The 17,151-nt window shown below is 33.1% G+C and overlaps 3 protein-coding genes and 1 non-coding gene across 8 annotated transcripts; 3 read left to right on the forward strand and 1 right to left on the reverse strand.

The window, feature by feature from the left end:
- Positions 1 to 181: 181 nt before the first annotated feature.
- Positions 182 to 266, reverse strand: TRNAM-CAU (transfer RNA methionine (anticodon CAU)). The gene is given in 2 exon segments: positions 182 to 217; positions 229 to 266. It is a non-coding gene; the product is annotated as a tRNA-Met (tRNA).
- Positions 267 to 1,123: 857 nt separating this feature from the next.
- On the forward strand, positions 1,124 to 4,519 carry LOC124846478 (E2F-associated phosphoprotein). Of its 2 annotated transcripts, XM_088095825.1 has the most exons (4): positions 1,153 to 1,263; positions 2,580 to 2,699; positions 2,823 to 2,988; positions 3,869 to 4,519. In XM_088095825.1, exons 2-4 carry the CDS (start codon positions 2,639 to 2,641, stop codon positions 4,125 to 4,127), a joined length of 486 nt encoding a protein of 161 aa, XP_087951951.1. In that variant the 5' UTR covers positions 1,153 to 1,263; positions 2,580 to 2,638; the 3' UTR covers positions 4,128 to 4,519. The 2 variants fall into 2 exon arrangements, with proteins under 2 accessions (XP_047179703.1, XP_087951951.1); XM_047323747.2 differs by lacking the exon at positions 2,580 to 2,699 and having other exon boundaries at positions 1,124 to 1,263.
- Positions 4,520 to 8,657: 4,138 nt separating this feature from the next.
- On the forward strand, positions 8,658 to 10,616 carry LOC124846461 (TCP family transcription factor). 2 transcript variants are annotated; one of them, XM_088097854.1, is made up of 3 exons: positions 8,658 to 8,832; positions 8,882 to 8,936; positions 8,982 to 10,616. In XM_088097854.1, the coding sequence occupies exons 1-3, from the start codon at positions 8,723 to 8,725 to the stop codon at positions 9,660 to 9,662; spliced, it is 846 nt and encodes a 281-aa protein (XP_087953980.1). In that variant the 5' UTR covers positions 8,658 to 8,722; the 3' UTR covers positions 9,663 to 10,616. The 2 variants fall into 2 exon arrangements, with proteins under 2 accessions (XP_087953980.1, XP_047179681.1); XM_047323725.2 differs by having other exon boundaries at positions 8,775 to 10,616.
- Positions 10,617 to 14,094: 3,478 nt separating this feature from the next.
- Positions 14,095 to 16,750, forward strand: PFD5 (prefoldin 5). 3 transcript variants are annotated; one of them, XR_015781409.1, is made up of 4 exons: positions 14,095 to 14,477; positions 14,711 to 14,788; positions 15,550 to 15,904; positions 16,451 to 16,750. XR_015781409.1 is itself a non-coding variant. In XM_088095824.1 (3 exons), the coding sequence occupies exons 1-3, from the start codon at positions 14,187 to 14,189 to the stop codon at positions 15,245 to 15,247; spliced, it is 375 nt and encodes a 124-aa protein (XP_087951950.1). In that variant the 5' UTR covers positions 14,095 to 14,186; the 3' UTR covers positions 15,248 to 15,379. The 3 variants fall into 3 exon arrangements, 2 of the variants coding, with proteins under 2 accessions (XP_087951950.1, XP_047179694.1); XM_088095824.1 differs by lacking the exons at positions 15,550 to 15,904; positions 16,451 to 16,750 and adding an exon at positions 15,242 to 15,379; XM_047323738.2 differs by lacking the exon at positions 15,550 to 15,904 and having other exon boundaries at positions 14,097 to 14,477.
- Positions 16,751 to 17,151: the final 401 nt, after the last annotated feature.

Genomic DNA, 17,151 nt, shown 5'->3' on the forward strand with positions numbered 1-17,151 from the left:
TCAAAAAAGTTATATATATGTCAAAACTTCAATCTAACAAAATATATGTTTAAATATAATGGTATACCAGAAAAAAAATACATAATTTAGCCATTTTACAAATCCACAACTTTTTCGATAACTAAATATTTATTTTTTATGGCAATTAAAAAAAATGTCATGCTTTGGAAAAAAAATACAATGGGGTGAGAGAGGCTCGAACTCTCGACCTCAGGATCACTCAGAAGCTATGAGACCTACGCGCTAGCCAACTGCGCCACCACCCCATATGCCGTTCTCTCCCAATAAATATATTATAAAAGAAAATACAGTACGGAAATAATATCAATGAATAGTTTTTTTAAATGCTTCAAGACTTGGTAAGATTGAATTTTCAGTTCAATATTCTTTCCTCCATCAAAGTCTAGATTCATTTCCCACCCCTCCCCTCATCTTTTGCACTTTTTTTTAAAGTATTTTTATCTTTTCTCTCACTTTCACAGCCCCACCCTTTTCATAATTTTTTATATATAAAAAAATGCATTATTTGAATGTATTACACATTTCGTTATATTTTTTGTATACAGTTACATAAACTAGTTTCCACAATATACCTTTCGCATTATAGATCATTACAAGAGAAAAAAGGGTTGGTTCAAAATAATTTACATGCTAAACTAATTTTCATTGTGTTTAAAAAATATATTAGGAAAAATAAGAAAATACGTTTATCAAAAAATTAGTAAAACTTGAATTAGAAAAATTTATTTCGAATACATCTCATATGTTTCAAAATTTTTATTTCAAAAATTAATTAAGAAAAAAAAGTATTTTGAAAAACTTGTTCTGAAATATATTACATCTGTTTCAAAATATTTATTCTGGAATTCTTTTTCTAAAAATTCTATTATGAAAATCAAGTTCTAGAAAATATGTTTCGAAAATTCTGGATAACTTTTTCGACAAGTCTTCCTGAAATTTCAAAAGATTTTCAAGGGAGGTAATCAAGAAGTTAAAGAAGTTACCTTTACAAAGGATAAAACGGCTATTTTAATATTACGAGGGGTGCATAAAGAAAAATACTATATTAATTGGTCCGTAAACTTTGGGCCAAGGCCCAATTCAATCGTGGTCTTAGAAACAAGAAAAAGTACATCTGGGTGGGTGCAATTCGTCTGTCTCTTGAAATTTTGGATAGAGTTTTGAGCCAGCTAAAGATGGATGAAGATCATGGCGTCAGAGACAACACTGTCACACATTCACCCACCAATTCGCAACAAACAGGTAACGAATTTCGCCATCCTAAAGTTTTGCAGCTTTTCCTTTTTCATTTCCGTTCTTCGTCATGGTAGCTTCAACTGAAAATGCAAAACGTTGGAGTTGATAATTATCAGTTGAGCACTTTCAATTTTTTTTTTAATTTTAATAATTATGTGTGTCCATTTCATCAGAATAGTTTATTTTATTGGTTCAATGTCAAAGAAACAGATTGTTTTTTAACACTTATCGCTTGTTTTCCCTAATTTGGATGCTCGCATTGAAATTTGATGACAGGTGTTATGAAATCTCTGTGATTGAAGACCATATACTTGCATGCAATGAATTTTTTACACATGACACAATACGGTCACAATTTACCTTCTAGTTTATCTAGATGCTTTCTTGTTTAGTGTGAAGTCATCGCTGCTAACCCTATTGTGTTGGTGAGACTGGGATTTGAAGAAGATCCTTTGCCCTAAGAAATGGTTTTCTTCAAATAATATTGAACGCTGATATGATTATGGAATACAATTCAAATTGTAACTGACAAGCTGTTTTGAATGAGTAGAATGATTGTAGTCGAAGACAAATAGTAGAGATTGGATCATACCTTGGATCGGATACTGTAACATAATGGATATGATTGGATTAATAGGTTGATGCAAGATATTTTTTTAAGAGGTTTGGTGCAAGATATCTTAGCTTTATGTCGCAAAAGAAGCCGAGAAAAGAGCGGGTTCTAATAGTCATTTCAAGTATCTTGAACATAATCTAACTTTTCTCTTGGCTGTTATGAATTACCTTTTAATATTTAACTCACTTTTATATCTTCTTAAGAAATAAAGATACCATGTGTTAGTCATTGTAATTACTTAAGAGTATTCAAGTTAATAGATGTAAGAGTCATAAGTTCAAGACCTTAAGAATAACACTGACATATGTCATAATATGTCATAATATTTTATTCGATGTCATCTATCTCATTAAAAAAAAGAAAATGAAAAGAACTCAAGAAACAATCACCACTGTAAAAACAACCTGCTCAGGACAAGTTTAACCAATCCTTTGAGTCTAGATTTATGATTTAATTGGATCGGATATCTGAAATTGTGTGCTTGGTATGTATTGATGCTTTAAGTTAATCAGTCACAGTTTTCTAATCTTACCCTTTTTTGCTTTTTTACTTTCTGCTTTGAAGTTGTTATCATCACTATTGAAGTCAGCATTGTCATGTGGCATCTGTGAACTCCATGTACATATTTTGGAATTGATATGCCTTTAAATTATTCTTTCCCCGATAAGTTGAACAGTGTTTGTACATGTTGCATTTGCTGGTGTAGTTTATTCTTTGATTCAAAAGTGTGTTCTTTGGGCCACCGGGGTTGAGCAGTAGTTTGGAATGTGTGCTTGCTCGATCAATAAGTTTAGACCTCAATGCTGCCATTACAATCATTCATCTGGTAGATTATATCTGGAAAGTTATCCTTTCTTTCTACCTTGAAGTCCCCGCAGCTTTTGCAACATGTGATCCAGCATTAAGCTAGCTAACCATATATTTTTTCTTTATTTAATTTAAATACCAGTTTCTGATGACGACGAAATAGACTACACAACCAAACCAGAGTTTTATGACCCGGATCTTGATGATAAGAATGAACAGTGGATTCATAAAAAGAGGCAAGGACGTGTCTCTGATGCCGTGCTTAGCTGCCCTGCTTGCTTCACCACCCTCTGCCTAGAATGTCAGAGGTGCACATTTGAGTTACTGTTTTGCTTGCATGGCCATATGTATATGCTTTTACTTGAACTAATATTTTAATTTGGCATAAGGAATTACTATATTGGTAGACTGACAAGCACAATTAGAGACGACAAGCACAATTATCCATGCTGTTTAGCAAGGATCATTTAGTGTTCGGAAAATTTCCTTCCCATAAGGAGAGGAGGGGAAGAAAAATATGCGTTGCTGATAAAGACAAGAGACTAATATATTGCTTTTGCTGTAAACATTTTTCAAAATTGCTCTGTACACATCTTGATACTCTGGCTACTGGGTTTCTAAACAAGGGGAATGCCTCTTCTTTTTTTCTGGATAAAATTAATCGATCTTAGAAAATAATTTTTATTTTTGAAAAAACTAACACTTTAGTTGAAGAAAGTAGTTCTGCTCCTTAAAGATGAGGTTTTTTGAAAAAGTTCAAGAATTTTGTAGCCATCACTATATCCTATAACCTGCTAAATTTTGGCCTTTTCACCTTTTACTTTTGGCATCTTCTCCTGGCTAACAACTGCATGCATGAACTGTTTTCAATTAGCAGCACTACTCATGGATCAGTATTATATTTATGCAGATGTTCTTCTACTACAATCACTACTGATATAGATTTCAAACACCATATAATTTCATTAGATTAAGTTTCTTTGCTAAATAATTTTAATTCCCTTTTAAACTCAAATCAACTACCAGAGAAATTTATTAGAGAAAGGACGCAAAATTTAGAGTTTGCTTTCGAACAAGATCATCTTTTTAATATAGTTGAATGACACTATATTTGTTCGTAACTGGTTTGACTAACCTGTCGGTTGTGATTTACGATTTGAATGACTGACTTTCTCTAGTTTCTTGCAGGCACGAAAAATATCTGACCCAGTACAGGGCAGTATTTGTTGCAAACTGCAAAATCGGGAATGACAAGGTTTTGAAGCAAAATACTTCAAGATCAAGAAAAAGAAATGGAGGGAGTGAAAGATTTGATAGAAATGACACTGATTCAATTAACACTGAGACATTCAAGCAAGTTTGCTGTTCTGTTTGCACGACAGAGGTTGGTGTCATGGACCAGGATGAGATTTATCATTTCTACAATGTTCTCCCGAGTGAATCCTGACTGATTTAGATGTATCTGCTCAGAAGTGGCCTTCTCTGAATCCCACTACCTTACAAAATTCCAACTCAGAACTAGTTTATGTCAGTATCTCCATGCTCTACACCCATGAACACATAATTCATACACGTCCAATATTTCAGCCCCGGAAGCATATTCTTGACGTAACCTTCGCTGGAGGAATAAATTATATTTGTGGCTAAAACCGTGGACACGGAGATATTGCTTTAAGAGAACAAAATTACCATCTTTGGAGGTACACTGTATGACAGTATCTGTTGTATTTTTCTCAATACCTTGTGAAATTCTGTCTATTTTTGCTACTATTATTGTTTTTCATTTTTATTGTCACGGACGATTCCAATGATGCAAAAGCTTGGTATACTGTTTCATTAGCTCATAGGCAGCTTATACAATTAGCTCCATATCAAGCAACAATTTACAAAACCAATGCGCGTAAATGTTTTCAAAAGCCAAAACATTTACCTACCAAGTCAATGTTTGTTTCTGAGGTATTTCTTTTTTCCCTAGCAACAGTGAGGTTTGAACTTCTGACATGTAATCTATCCAAAGTCTTCACTTCACCATCGTTTCAATTCAGGCGACTTTGACAGTCTTGAGCCAAGTTTTGTCTATTGTAGATTCTTCCAATGGTGACTTCCAATTTTCTTATTTCTTTCTAACCATGTATTGATCCTGCCGCCAATTTTGACTTAGTTTCATCAATTTCATAAAAATGTAACGAGCTACAGAATTCTTTAAAACTGGCCACTAACAAAGGAAAGGCCAGCATTTGTCCATTATCACAAACCTACCTCTCCCACAACAGTACATAGATGTCGGACATTAAATACTTATGATGTTATTTCATTTAAATAAAAAAATATTTTTAATTTTTTTAACATATTACATAATGGGGCTGTATTCTAGCAGGTACAGATTTTCTTTTCACATTTCGATTATTGATCAAGTGTTGAATGGTGTGTAATTAAGAATGTTGTTTAGAAGAATGTGAGTAGATTCCTTGTATATAAAAATACAGAAATAGGATTATGATCCAATACTTTAATGTGCTAGCATGGAATGTTCCATCATTTCAAGCAGAGAAGTGGGAGTATGCAAATCAAAAAAAGGGTGGATCAAATCCTTGGCATAATTATCAATCGCTCCTTTTGAGTTGCTTTCACTAAAAAACAAAATGTAGTGGTTAGGAAACACATTATGCATATATTAATATCAATAATTTAGCTATTTAGTATCAATATATTACGGAAGAGGCAAGAGACAGCTCATGAAAATAGCTATTTAAGATATGGAAAATATGTCCGTGTGCACTAGATAATTATTTTATTTTATTTTAAGATCACGGCCTCTCCTTTTTCATTATTTGTCAATTGCTTAGTATATAAACAGATAGATTTCCTTCAATTTTTTAAAAGTTTAAGCAGAAGTGACTATCGATATGAAGATGATATAAAGATGCCTAGCCTCTTACGAATTAGCCCATCATTTACAAGTCCATCATCTAAAACAACAAAATCAAACAAAGAAGTACTTCTCCAATCATCACAAAATACGATTCTAATTCTAATAGGATTGTCTTTGCTTTCGAATTTCTTTTCTCTTTTTAGCCTACCAACCCCACTGCTACAAGTGCAGTCTATAAGAGGCTTCACATCATGTTTGATGCACATTACTATGATTCAAGAAAGTTCACAAAAACTTTAACTTTTACTTCTATACAAAAAAAAATTTATATGATAACACATTTTTACCTTCATTTAAAACATATTATAAAAATATAATGGTCATAAAAATGAACTTTCGTATTTTTTTATATAAAAAAAATAAGAAACAGTGATATTAAATGAAGGTAAAAAATTTATCGTGTCAAAATATCATTTTTTAATAAAAAAAATCAAAATTCTTATTTTATCCAACATTTTCATTCATGTCTATATTTCTAAAAAAGAATAGTTGGATGCTATTTTAAATTTTAAATATTATACATAGAGAAAATAAGAACAGTATTTTATTTTGTGGGTTATAGGATTTTTTTTCTGAATATGTAAGTGTCATAATCACAAATGTTAGAAGAATCTCATGTTGATTTCTCTAAACACTTCTTTTAGATAAGTTCTTTCCACTTTTAGTATTATGATTGTTGATATGGAAGAAGATATTTTACTATGTACATGATAGATTTGTATCGATGTATAAATATTATATAATTATATATATTTTTAAAATAGTACCGATTTATAGAATTAAAATTCTATAAAATATATAAATATAGTGTGATGTGATCTACGCTATACTAATGACAATTACAGAAGTGTATGTGACTTTGAGCGTCTCATAAGAATTGTCAAATTAAAATTTTATTCTCATTTTCATCAACATGTTCAATGATATAATTTTTTTTTAATTCCCATCTTATTATTAGGAAATTGGTATATTCATACTTATGTTTGGTACTTATATCTTTACTATTTTAAATATTGGTTAAATACTTTTTTATTAAAAAAAATTCACTACAAAGAAAATATAAAAATAAGTATGAATATGGAGATGATGATGAAATAGATATGTACTTGCTAATTTTATTGTCATATTTAATTTGAAAAATTATATACTATTTATATTTATACTTAATGCGAAAAATTCTATTAAAATAAAAATAGATTTAAATAATGTCAAGTTCATTTTGCATCATACGTATATAAGTATCAAATAGGACAAAAAAACAAAAGAATAGTTTATTTTTCTTGTTTATACATCGTATTGGATTAATTTGACACTATAGCAAGTGAAAATACTTTTAAATCCTACTATGAACATTTAAGTATCAACCATATATTTTCTAACACGTCTTTTTGACATTTTATTATTGATTCAAAATTGTAAAAAAAATGAATAAAACAGGACTTTTATGAAATATGACTGATAATAAATTTGAATTAAAATATAAATGTTTGAAGAATATATTTTATGATGTGTTAACTTTTTTTTTTTGGCTTTTCTAATTAGGAAGGGAAGGGTCCTACATTTTTCTTCTTCTTTTTTCTTACGCCCTGTTTGGTGTGTGACTAAAATAGTCTAAGTTCCTTTTTTGGGTTTTGCAAGCTGGAAAAGGAAAGTACCCCACAAGTTTCTTTCATTGGTTCCAAAACACTCTCCAATTAATCAATGACGATCACATTTTTTCCTTTTTTGCTAAGAAGTTCAACACACAACTTTTTTTTTATTATTATTATTATTAAATCACTTTATCATTCCTAATTATCACAATCTTATCATAAGATTATTAATGCAAACTAATAATTCTCATTCAAACTCACTTTTTTTAAGAAAAAAATTATTTGGGCTTGGTTAATGTGTTTTTCTTAATTAATAATTATTAATGCATGATTATCCATTAAATTGTTGTGTTTCATTCGACTGAAACAATTTTCACACCGTGAAAACTAACATTTTGGTTTCTTATATTCAAATAGCAGTGTTCCACTGTGTTAAAGTGAAAAATGATTTGCCTCTCTTATCAAATCTAATCTCATTTCGTAAATATTAATCATTTTAATTCATAATTTTCGAAATACTACTCATAATAAAAGATTAAAAATGTTTATTCATTGTAAAATTATAATAATTAATAGAAACAAATTTCATATTTATTTACAATTTTTTTTATGCTCTGGTAATTATTTTTATTATAATGGCCTATATTTCTACTAGTAAACAATAATAATAATGAAATGTATTTATTAAATAAGAAAATTGTTATTTTGATTTCTATTTTTTAAGCGTGGGAAATGAACCTTGTTAGCCCATTTGAGTCAGAAGGGCCTCAGCGTAAAAGCCCAAACCGAGAGGCAATATTTGCAAAGCGTGTTTCACGCCGAATATTAAATAAGTAATGCGGAAAAATAATAATTTGGATATATCTTGGAAAGAAGGCCACGTGGCAAAAGGGTATTGGATGGTGAAGATATAACAGCTAGCTCCAGATTACCCGAAACTTCCACTCTGATAACGAAAGTACCTAATGTAAATCATTTCGTTACTTACTTCTTATTCAATAAAGAAACCGAATATTAAAACATTAATACGTTTTTAATTTAATACAACATTATCTATATATTGTATATTTTTTTATTTCCTAATTTTTATAAGTAAATTAATGAATAAGAAGGTCTGCTGTGGTTGGTGTAGTAAAAACGTGGAGGCATTCAATAATTCAGCATAAATTTGTGAAAACGAAAATGATTGTAATGGTAATAATTAAAAATAAATTTGAAGGGAGAAATGTGATATGATATAACTAAAGTAAAGAGAGAAGTAATAAAGAATATGAAAAATAAAGGTAAGTGGGTCCCAGGGCGTCCTATTCTCTGGGTACCCTATACTCTGGTGAACAGAGCGTGTCCCATTTCTTAAATACTGAAAGTAAAAACGGTGCGCAAAGGGACAAAGTAATGCTTTGATGGGAAGAATAAAGAATGGGGGGGTGAAGAAATGAAAAGAGGGGGGGTAAAAGGGAAGGGGTGGGAGAGTGAGAGAAGGCGCGTGGGAAAGAGGAGTAGTGGAGCCCAGCACCCATGTGCCCTCCTCCTGTCTCCACCAGCTGCTGCCGCTCAATCATTAGAGGGCTGTTCCCCTCCTTCCTTCCTTGCTTTCTTGCCTCTTTCATCAACGCTTTCATTCAAACACACTCACTCACTGTAATCTCATCTTCTCATTCTCATTCCCACTCTCAGAATCAATACAATAACACACACACATATGTCAACCTCTGACGGCACCACTAACGGCGTCTCTAACGCCTCAATCATTGACCCGCAACGCCAGCAGCCCCAGGCGTTGGCCGTCAAGAAGCCACCGTCCAAGGACCGCCACAGCAAGGTCGACGGACGCGGCCGCCGCATACGAATGCCCATCATCTGCGCCGCCAGAGTCTTCCAGCTAACGCGGGAGCTGGGTCACAAGTCAGACGGCCAGACCATCGAGTGGCTCCTGCGCCAGGCCGAGCCTTCCATCATCGCCGCCACCGGCACAGGCACCACGCCCGCCAGCTTCTCCTCCGTCTCCCTCTCCGTACGCGCCGCCAACTCCGCGTCTCTCTCCTCGCCTTCCTCCGCCTCCGACCACAAGCCGCAGCTCCTCGCTCCCACGCCCTTCATCCTCGGCAAGCGCATACGCACCGACGATGACACTTCCAAGGACGACGCTGTTTCCGTGGGCCCCTCCCTCGTGGGCCCCTCTACCCCGCCCGGACTGTGGGCCCTCCCTGCTCGCCCCGATTTCGGACAAATTTGGAGCTTCGCCGCCGCTCCAGAAATGGTCGTGCAGCCCGCCGCCGTGTCGGTGTCGCAACAGCAGGCCTCGCTCTTTGCTCATCACCAACGTCAGCAGCAGCAGGCCATCGGAGAAGCGTCGGCGGCTAGGGTGGGGAATTACCTTCCGGGACATCTGAATTTACTGGCTTCGTTGTCCGGCGGACCTGGGAATTCTGGTCGGAGGGATGGCGAGCATCGTTGATTGAGTAACGGTGGTGGTGGAGGAAGGTGGACGGTGGAGGAAGGTGGTGGTGTTTTTTTGGTATATATATATATAATCTCGTGTTGTGGCTGTTGCTTTGTTGTGTGTGGTGAAGCAGGAGATTCTTAGGGTTAGGTTTTTTTTTCTTAGTTTTGAGTGGAGAAGTCCATCCATTAAGAAATTATTCAATTAGGGTTTTATTTTAGTTCCTGCTTCTGGTTTGAAAAATTAACTAGGTGCTAAGAAAGTTGGATAATTGTTTTAGATTCTGGGGCTTTTGTTGGAGGAGAATGTGATGAAGTGATAACATACTGTGTGGATTGTGATGCTTAAATATTGAAGCTTGTCGGTGTGGAAGTGCGGTTGAATTTGTAATGTTGATGTGGTGGTAGAAGAAAATTGTTGCTTCTGTTTCACTTGCGTAGTGGGTTTTGAGTTTTGACTGACCGGGTCTACAAGTTTGGTGGTGGTGGTTGCAGTTGAGGTAATTCTTAGTGCTTGCAAGCTTGTTTCTGAGGTGAGTGGATTGTGTTTCCCAAATTCAACCGTCACTCCCAGATTGTTGGAGCATCCTGCTTTACATTCCGACAGGGGTTGAGAATGAGAATTCATGCCTCTTGGCTGGTCTTGAAGCATGTTTTGAGGTTAGTTTAAGGTGGTAATGTTGTGAAATTGGTGCAGCTGCTGGTGAGTTACGCTGTCTCAATCTCCTCTACTTTCACGCCCCTTGATTGTCTTTGTTGTTTTCAGAGGTGACTGGTGTGTGAAAGATAAAAGAAGAAGAAAAAAGCTCTGGTTGTACTCCGTATGACTACTGTTTTGAGATTTTTTTTATCTTCAATTCTTAGCCATTTCTTAGATTGATCAGCGTGAGAATAATGTTTTCTTGTATGTAAGTGGATTGTTTTGGGGGTGCCAGTGATGTGAATAAAAGCCCATCTGTTTCTTTTTTTACCTCTTTCCTTCTCTTGTCACTTTATTTGTTTCCATGTATTCAGCAACTCGATTTGTTGCATGACGTTTCAATTTTGAATCCGTATTTGTTTCAGTGTGCTTTTTGTTCTTGAATCTGCTGCAAATTGGCCCCTCTTTTGCTTCTGAACTTGGTGTGGCCAAGCTATATAAATATAAATATACTATTCCACAGGTAAATTCATTTGGGTGTTGAGAAGCCCACTGACCACCATGTTTGATTTCGTTGGAGCATCTTTGGTTCTCTGCCAGTTTTTGTAATTTCCACGTACTCTTTCTGGGAACTTGTACTCTGGCTATTTCTGTATTTAAGGAAAGATAAGGTTAGGTACAGCCTGTATTCAAGTCTTGAAAATAAAGATCTACTCACATAGGTCTAATGGTCACTGTTTTTTATGTTTTCACATTGTGTTTTCACAAGGGTGAAAACATAAGATAGTGTTGGTGCATTTGATGCAACAGTCAATCCTGGTTTTTTAGTGATACACTGCTATCTATATATGCATAAATAAATAAAAAACTCAAATTTGGCTGATGTGTTGCATCTCAATAATGGCATATTTAAACTGGTTGTTATATCTTTGACTTTTATTGGCACGCCCTTGCAAACTACCATGTGCCTCTGCACCCTGCCTTATCTGCCTCACAATACACAAACTTAACACAATGCTGAGAGCTTAGTTCAAGTGGCAAAAGGATCACCTGAAGCATTGATCTCTTTCTATCTTTCATAATCTATTTTGGGATTCTATTTCAGGTATCTTCCAAATTTAAAATTCATTTATAAGATGCCTGACATATTTCAGGCACCATTTGAAGGGAAATTGAATATATATATATGATTTATAAGATGCCTGACATATTGATAAGCCGTTTAAGTCATGTAGCCAAGAGTAGAAATCCTTTCTGGACGACCAGCTCAAGTGGAATTTCTGAAAATGGGATATTCATTTATCTCTCTGCTTAAAAGTGTATAAATGAAGGTAAATAAATTTCATTATAAACTATTAGTGTAACTAAAAGAACTGTACCAATCATTTATAAGTGCATAAAAAAAGCAGAACTGTGAAATTTTGTATTCTTTATTTGCTTGAGAAAAGTTTTACAACCTTGCAGAGTATCTCTGAAAATTTACACAGGACACGAGTATGATATGATAGAGCAAGTCTTTAGTCGTTTTATACTTTATTTTTTAAATAATAAAAAGCATGTGCACACTTCTTTCAGTGCATAACAAATATATTTTTTACTTATTTATATATATATATATATATATATATATATATATAAATCATTTTAATTCTTTTCTACACGAACAGAAAATGAATCTATTAATGAGCTTAGTTTTCTAATAGCTGTTCTAACATTATGTGACATAATTATGTCAACGTTAGTTGTGTACTAATTATGTCAGGCTTTACTGGTACATAACAAGATAGTACAACACACACAAGATTTGTTGAACATGATTTATCAAGCACTTGTTAAAAGTTTTTAGAAAAACAGTAACTATGGTTAAGATAATAAGATTGAAAGATGGTTTTGTGATTTTATGATTTGATGAAAGAATTTGGCGGGATGTAAATGGAATGTAAAAATAGTTATAGTGTGATGGGAAAAAAAGAGATTTGAGCAGAGGAAAGATGTGAAAAAAGAAGAGGGAAGGATTTGTCTGGGAGTTGGGAAGTGATGATTTTGTTGATGTTGTACTTTTGTATGAATGGATTATTGGTGGGGTTTTCGAATTTAGGATGCCAACATGTTTTCTTAATTATTGTTAAACAGAAGGGTCAGCTTCCAATAATTGATGGGTCCCTGGAATTAAATGTCGGGGTGAAACAAGTTAAAAACCATGTTATGATTTGGGACCATATTTAAACCCTCATATGATGGACTTTTTGAACTTACTTGCAAACTCAATCTGGACCCACATTCATTTTTTTAGGGCCATTTATTTGGGTTACGTAATTGCTGCAACACAGTGTGTTGTGGGCCGTATCCAAATCCAGTTTCGGTTTCCTCACTCTTCTTAGGCTTTTCTGTCTGTTTTCTTTGGCTGGTGTATTTTTTTAAATATGAAAAGAAAAATTTAGAAACTACCACTTAAATTTAAAAAAAAAAAAGAAAAAACTCAAAACCATATAGTTTATGTTTAATTATCTATTTAGTCATCTAACATTTTTTTGTTTATTTTGGTTCTTTATTATTCTAAATTTAATTTAATTTTCTAAATTTTTAAAATTGTACAATTTAGTCTTTTATATTGAATTAACATTAATGTATCTTTATATTTCATGTATCAATATGTATAATTTTTTATTTTAAAATTTTTTTAATTTAGAACAAAAAATAACACAGCCTAGCAAATTATGATTTCTTTTTAATTATAAAATGTTTAAAAATAATATAAATTTCACATGTACATATCAGCACGATATTAACATCAATTAACATAAAAATAAAATCTTTTTAAAAATTTTGAAGACTAAACAAATAATAATAAATATAAAATGAACCGAACTAAGAAGTTAGATAACTAAATAATCTATATTTTATCTATATTTATGAACTTATAAACTTATTTACTTTGCAATAAAATGTCTTTTGACAACAAATCTAATTAAGATCAATATAAGTAAAGAGATTTATGTAACAAAATTATCTTCACATATTTTAACGATCCTTGTAAAAAATAAATAACTATAGTTTTCAACATAATAAGATTAACTTATAATTTTGATGATATATTTTTTATTGAGAAAATTCAATAAAATGTTTTTCAGATTAGTAGTTCGAAAAATTTGATGCATGTTTAAGTTTTATTTATTTCATATTTAGAAAGAGAAAGAAACTTATTTTTATTGATATGATAATTTTAATCAGTTAAAATTATTTTGACTAGTTAAAACAAAATTATATACTTAAATTTTGAACAAGAATAATTATAAATTAATAGTTTCCTAGAATATATATATATATATATATATATTCATTCTCCTAGAAGAGACTTCTAATGTGATATTATTAATTTTATATACAACCCTTCTCAATTACTAAGTAGTGTTTTTCTTTTCAACCTTGGGATAACATTTAAGTTTTCAACTACTATTGTCAGATAGACTTTAATATCATTATAATAGAAATAAAATAAAAGGTAAATGTTTATGAAGCTATAAATTAGAGAAACATTGTTTATAATCTCCTGCAATAAAGTAAAGACCTATCATTAAATAATAAAAAATTAAAGTTATAAAAATTTGAGATATTTTTAAATAAACTTAAATGATAATATGACATATACATTTAGTACGAAAATTAAATTTCATATGCAATTCTTGAAAGAAAGTAAATTATATTTTTTAACAGGAGATTTAATTTTTCGCTGATATTATTTATCACACTAAATAATAATTTTTTCTCTGATATTATTTATCACACTAAATAATAATTAATACCTTGAAGAGGTTTTGTAGGTGTGGGTTGAGTTGAGGTGTTGCAAATTGCCATCGAAATCAAATCGAATTGAAGGAGTTGCGTTCGAGAGAGAGTTGAATGGGTTCTTGGAAGAGTGGTTCGATGGGTTTGGAGAGGATGAGCGTGGAGCAGTTAAAGGCGGTGAAAGAACAGAGCGATCTGGAAGTGAATCTTCTGCAAGACAGTCTCAACAACATTCGCAGCGCCACCACTCGCCTCGAGATCGCTTCCTCCGCCCTCAACGACCTTGCCATCCGCCCTCCTGCCAGCCAAATCCTCGTCCCCCTCACCGCCTCCCTCTACGTCCCAGCCACTCTCCACGACTCCACCCACGTTTTGATCGACGTCGGCACCGGATACTTCATCGAGGTCAAACCTTACTCTTCTACATTTATCGCATTTAGGTTTTCTGTGTCACGTTTAGGTTTTCTGCATCGCATTTAGGTTTTCTGTGTCGCATTTAGGTTTTATGTGCGTCACTTAGGTTTTTGTGTATTCAATTAGGTTTTATGTATCGCATTTAGGTTTTAGGTTTTATGTATTGAATTTAGGTTTTTGCAGTTTGTTATTTGTTCATTGATTGTGATTGTATGTGAAAACAGAAAACTATGGATGAAGGAAAAGATTACTGCGAGCGAAAAATCAACCTGCTCAAATCAAATTTTGAACAACTTGTTGAGGTACATTTCCTCTTGCGTATCTTGTTCCGAGCAAGCTCCGGATGCCCTGCTTGTCATGGATTGCTATTAAAATCTATTGATGTTTTTTTATCCGCTCTATAAACTATATGCTGTAAATAATCCCTCTTTGCAATAGTGCAATAAAAGCTTGTGTGGTACTGCATTTTTTCTAGATTTCTGTGGTTTGGCCTCCGAGCTTTTGTGATTTAGTACGTGTTTAAATTAACTGGGGCAGTATTTCAGATGGGAAAAGCATTTCAATGGGGATGCATAATGGAATGTGTTGAAAATTTGTGCATAAGTGAAGTTTTGTTTTTAAAGAAATTTATTTCATTTATTATTATGATTATTACTATTTTTTCTTCTATTTCAAGTACAGATGAAAAGGTTTATACAAATAGATCTTGAAGCAACTCTTGTGTGACTTGTGTTGAGTTGAGAATTTTTTTCTAGGTTTAAGTGCAAGCATGCTTTCGACTTGAACTTGTTATACTACGTTCAAATACAACACAAGAGAAGTGCTGGCAACACTCTTTTCCTGTCACAACCTATACTGTTGGTTGTAATTTATCAAAGACTACAAAATAATAGGAGATTCATTAAACAAAGCGTCAAAGCCTACAGAATACGTGTATTGGTAGCATTTCTCTACAACATAAATTGTTGTCATCTTGTATTGAATGTGGTAATTATGTAATTTATATTAAATGTGGTTATTCTATTGTGGAGAGTGATTGCTCAAGATAGATGTTATTAAATAGGGGACGTGGTGGCTCTAAGACACTATGATGCGGCAGATTTCCTGCAAAAAGTCGTTATAGTTCTATGATTTCATGGGTTTCTTGCGATTCCCTATGATGACCACTTTTGCCATAGAACTTGTGGTGACAATCGCGGCTAAGGACATGGTGGAAAAAGCACCAATTATCTTATAGGAAAAAACACACTTGAGGAGAGTCCGAGTCCCTGGTTTGTCCAGGGGCTACTCCATTGAGCTTGTTTTAAGCACTAGTGTTTTGCTAAACCAAACCCAGCATTGGAGAGACATTTACTGAATACTGTTGACATCTCCAGTTAAGTAGACTATCTCAGGCAAACAACTGATGGTTTTCTCAAGTAATCCCTCTGTTCACGAGTCTCGTTTATTTTGTTTCTTTTATTTACTTCATGTCTATTTCCTATTCTGATCTCTTTATTTCTCTGAGCTGGTCAAATTTATCTCTTCTCCTATACTTTTTATTTATTATAATGCAATGCCTCTTCCATACCTGGAATTCCATCTACCATGTTCTCACTGCTGGATTTGGGTTGCTGCCATAGGAGTTCACATTTTTTATCAATCAAGCTAGCATGCATGTCTCCACAAAGTTTTAAACAAATGATTGGTATCCTATTGTGTGAAATATTCTACAATATTTTTTTGTGTACTTTGGATATGTGTTTTATTATAGCTAGCGTTCTTCTGCTACAGGTACCACCACGAAATAATTTGACCCCAATATTTTTTTTATAAAATGAATCATCTTCCCCTCCCCACCCCCTGGACGAAGTTCAAGTCAATTACTTTTTTCACGTTGTTTTTTGAAATGAATTTAAGAGTTCTCATATTACCTTTTATCTTATTTCCCCAAGAAAAATGAATTTGTACAAATCTAACTGCAGGTTGCATCCAAAAAGAAAAACGTGGCAGATGAAGCTGGAGTTATTTTACAAGCTAAAATGAAGCAATTAGCGTCTTCATCCTAAAAGAACTTGTATAATTCTCTTGCTTCTTCCAATGCAGTGTACCATAGAAAATCAGCTGCGATGTTATATGTTATTTAAACCTTTTATTTTGTTTGGAAGTGTTTAGAAAATGGAGTCAATCAATGACAATTAAAATCTAAAGGGTGTTTAGGAATTTAACAGTGGTGTTTCAATTGCATAACTTCTATTTGAGCAGGTTGTTGCAGTTCGTGTTCATTGTTGGCCTTTAAACTGTGTTCACACAAGCTGTTCACTATTGCACCAGTGTGGGGTAAAGAGAAGGGTTTCCTTGAGAAATGTTGTGTTCTTCTGGGAAAAAGAGATTGTTAAAGATGAACAGATTGTTTTTATAGTCTTGCATTAATAGGGTTTTGGTGCTTGTATTCAGATAAAAATATAATCCTTTATAGGCATGCTTGAAGAAAACTCCTCTCATAGGCACTTGAAGGAAAGAAAATACAGAACAAAACAATTTTTTCAAAAGTTTTTGAAGTCTTTTTTTCCTAACATATAGGAGAGAAAGAATACAATATTGTTTTTATAAAACTAAATTAATATATGCATGAGTTATATATCAATTTTAAATAAGTTAGTTATATAAAATATTTTATACAAAT

This window comes from Vigna umbellata, chromosome 8, assembly GCF_029865625.1.
Source record: "Vigna umbellata cultivar VRB3 chromosome 8, Vumbellata_1.0, whole genome shotgun sequence".
NCBI classification, from domain to species: domain Eukaryota; kingdom Viridiplantae; phylum Streptophyta; class Magnoliopsida; order Fabales; family Fabaceae; genus Vigna; species Vigna umbellata.

Bases quoted from the DNA above. Each gene is read 5' to 3' on its own strand.
- LOC124846478 (XM_047323747.2), top strand. From the start codon at position 1,197: ATGGATGAAGATCATGGCGTCAGAGACAACACTGTCACACATTCACCC. The intron at 1,264-2,822 runs GTAACGAATTTC...TTTAAATACCAG, and splicing joins CACCAATTCGCAACAAACAG to TTTCTGATGACGACGAAATA. The intron at 2,989-3,868 runs GTGCACATTTGA...AGTTTCTTGCAG, and splicing joins CTCTGCCTAGAATGTCAGAG to GCACGAAAAATATCTGACCC.
- LOC124846461 (XM_088097854.1), top strand. From the start codon at position 8,723: ATGTGCCCTCCTCCTGTCTCCACCAGCTGCTGCCGCTCAATCATTAGA. The intron at 8,833-8,881 runs ACACTCACTCAC...TCCCACTCTCAG, and splicing joins ATCAACGCTTTCATTCAAAC to AATCAATACAATAACACACA. The intron at 8,937-8,981 runs GTCTCTAACGCC...CAGCAGCCCCAG, and splicing joins CTGACGGCACCACTAACGGC to GCGTTGGCCGTCAAGAAGCC.
- PFD5 (XM_047323738.2), top strand. From the start codon at position 14,187: ATGGGTTCTTGGAAGAGTGGTTCGATGGGTTTGGAGAGGATGAGCGTG. The intron at 14,478-14,710 runs GTCAAACCTTAC...ATGTGAAAACAG, and splicing joins GCACCGGATACTTCATCGAG to AAAACTATGGATGAAGGAAA. The intron at 14,789-16,450 runs GTACATTTCCTC...ATCTAACTGCAG, and splicing joins ATTTTGAACAACTTGTTGAG to GTTGCATCCAAAAAGAAAAA.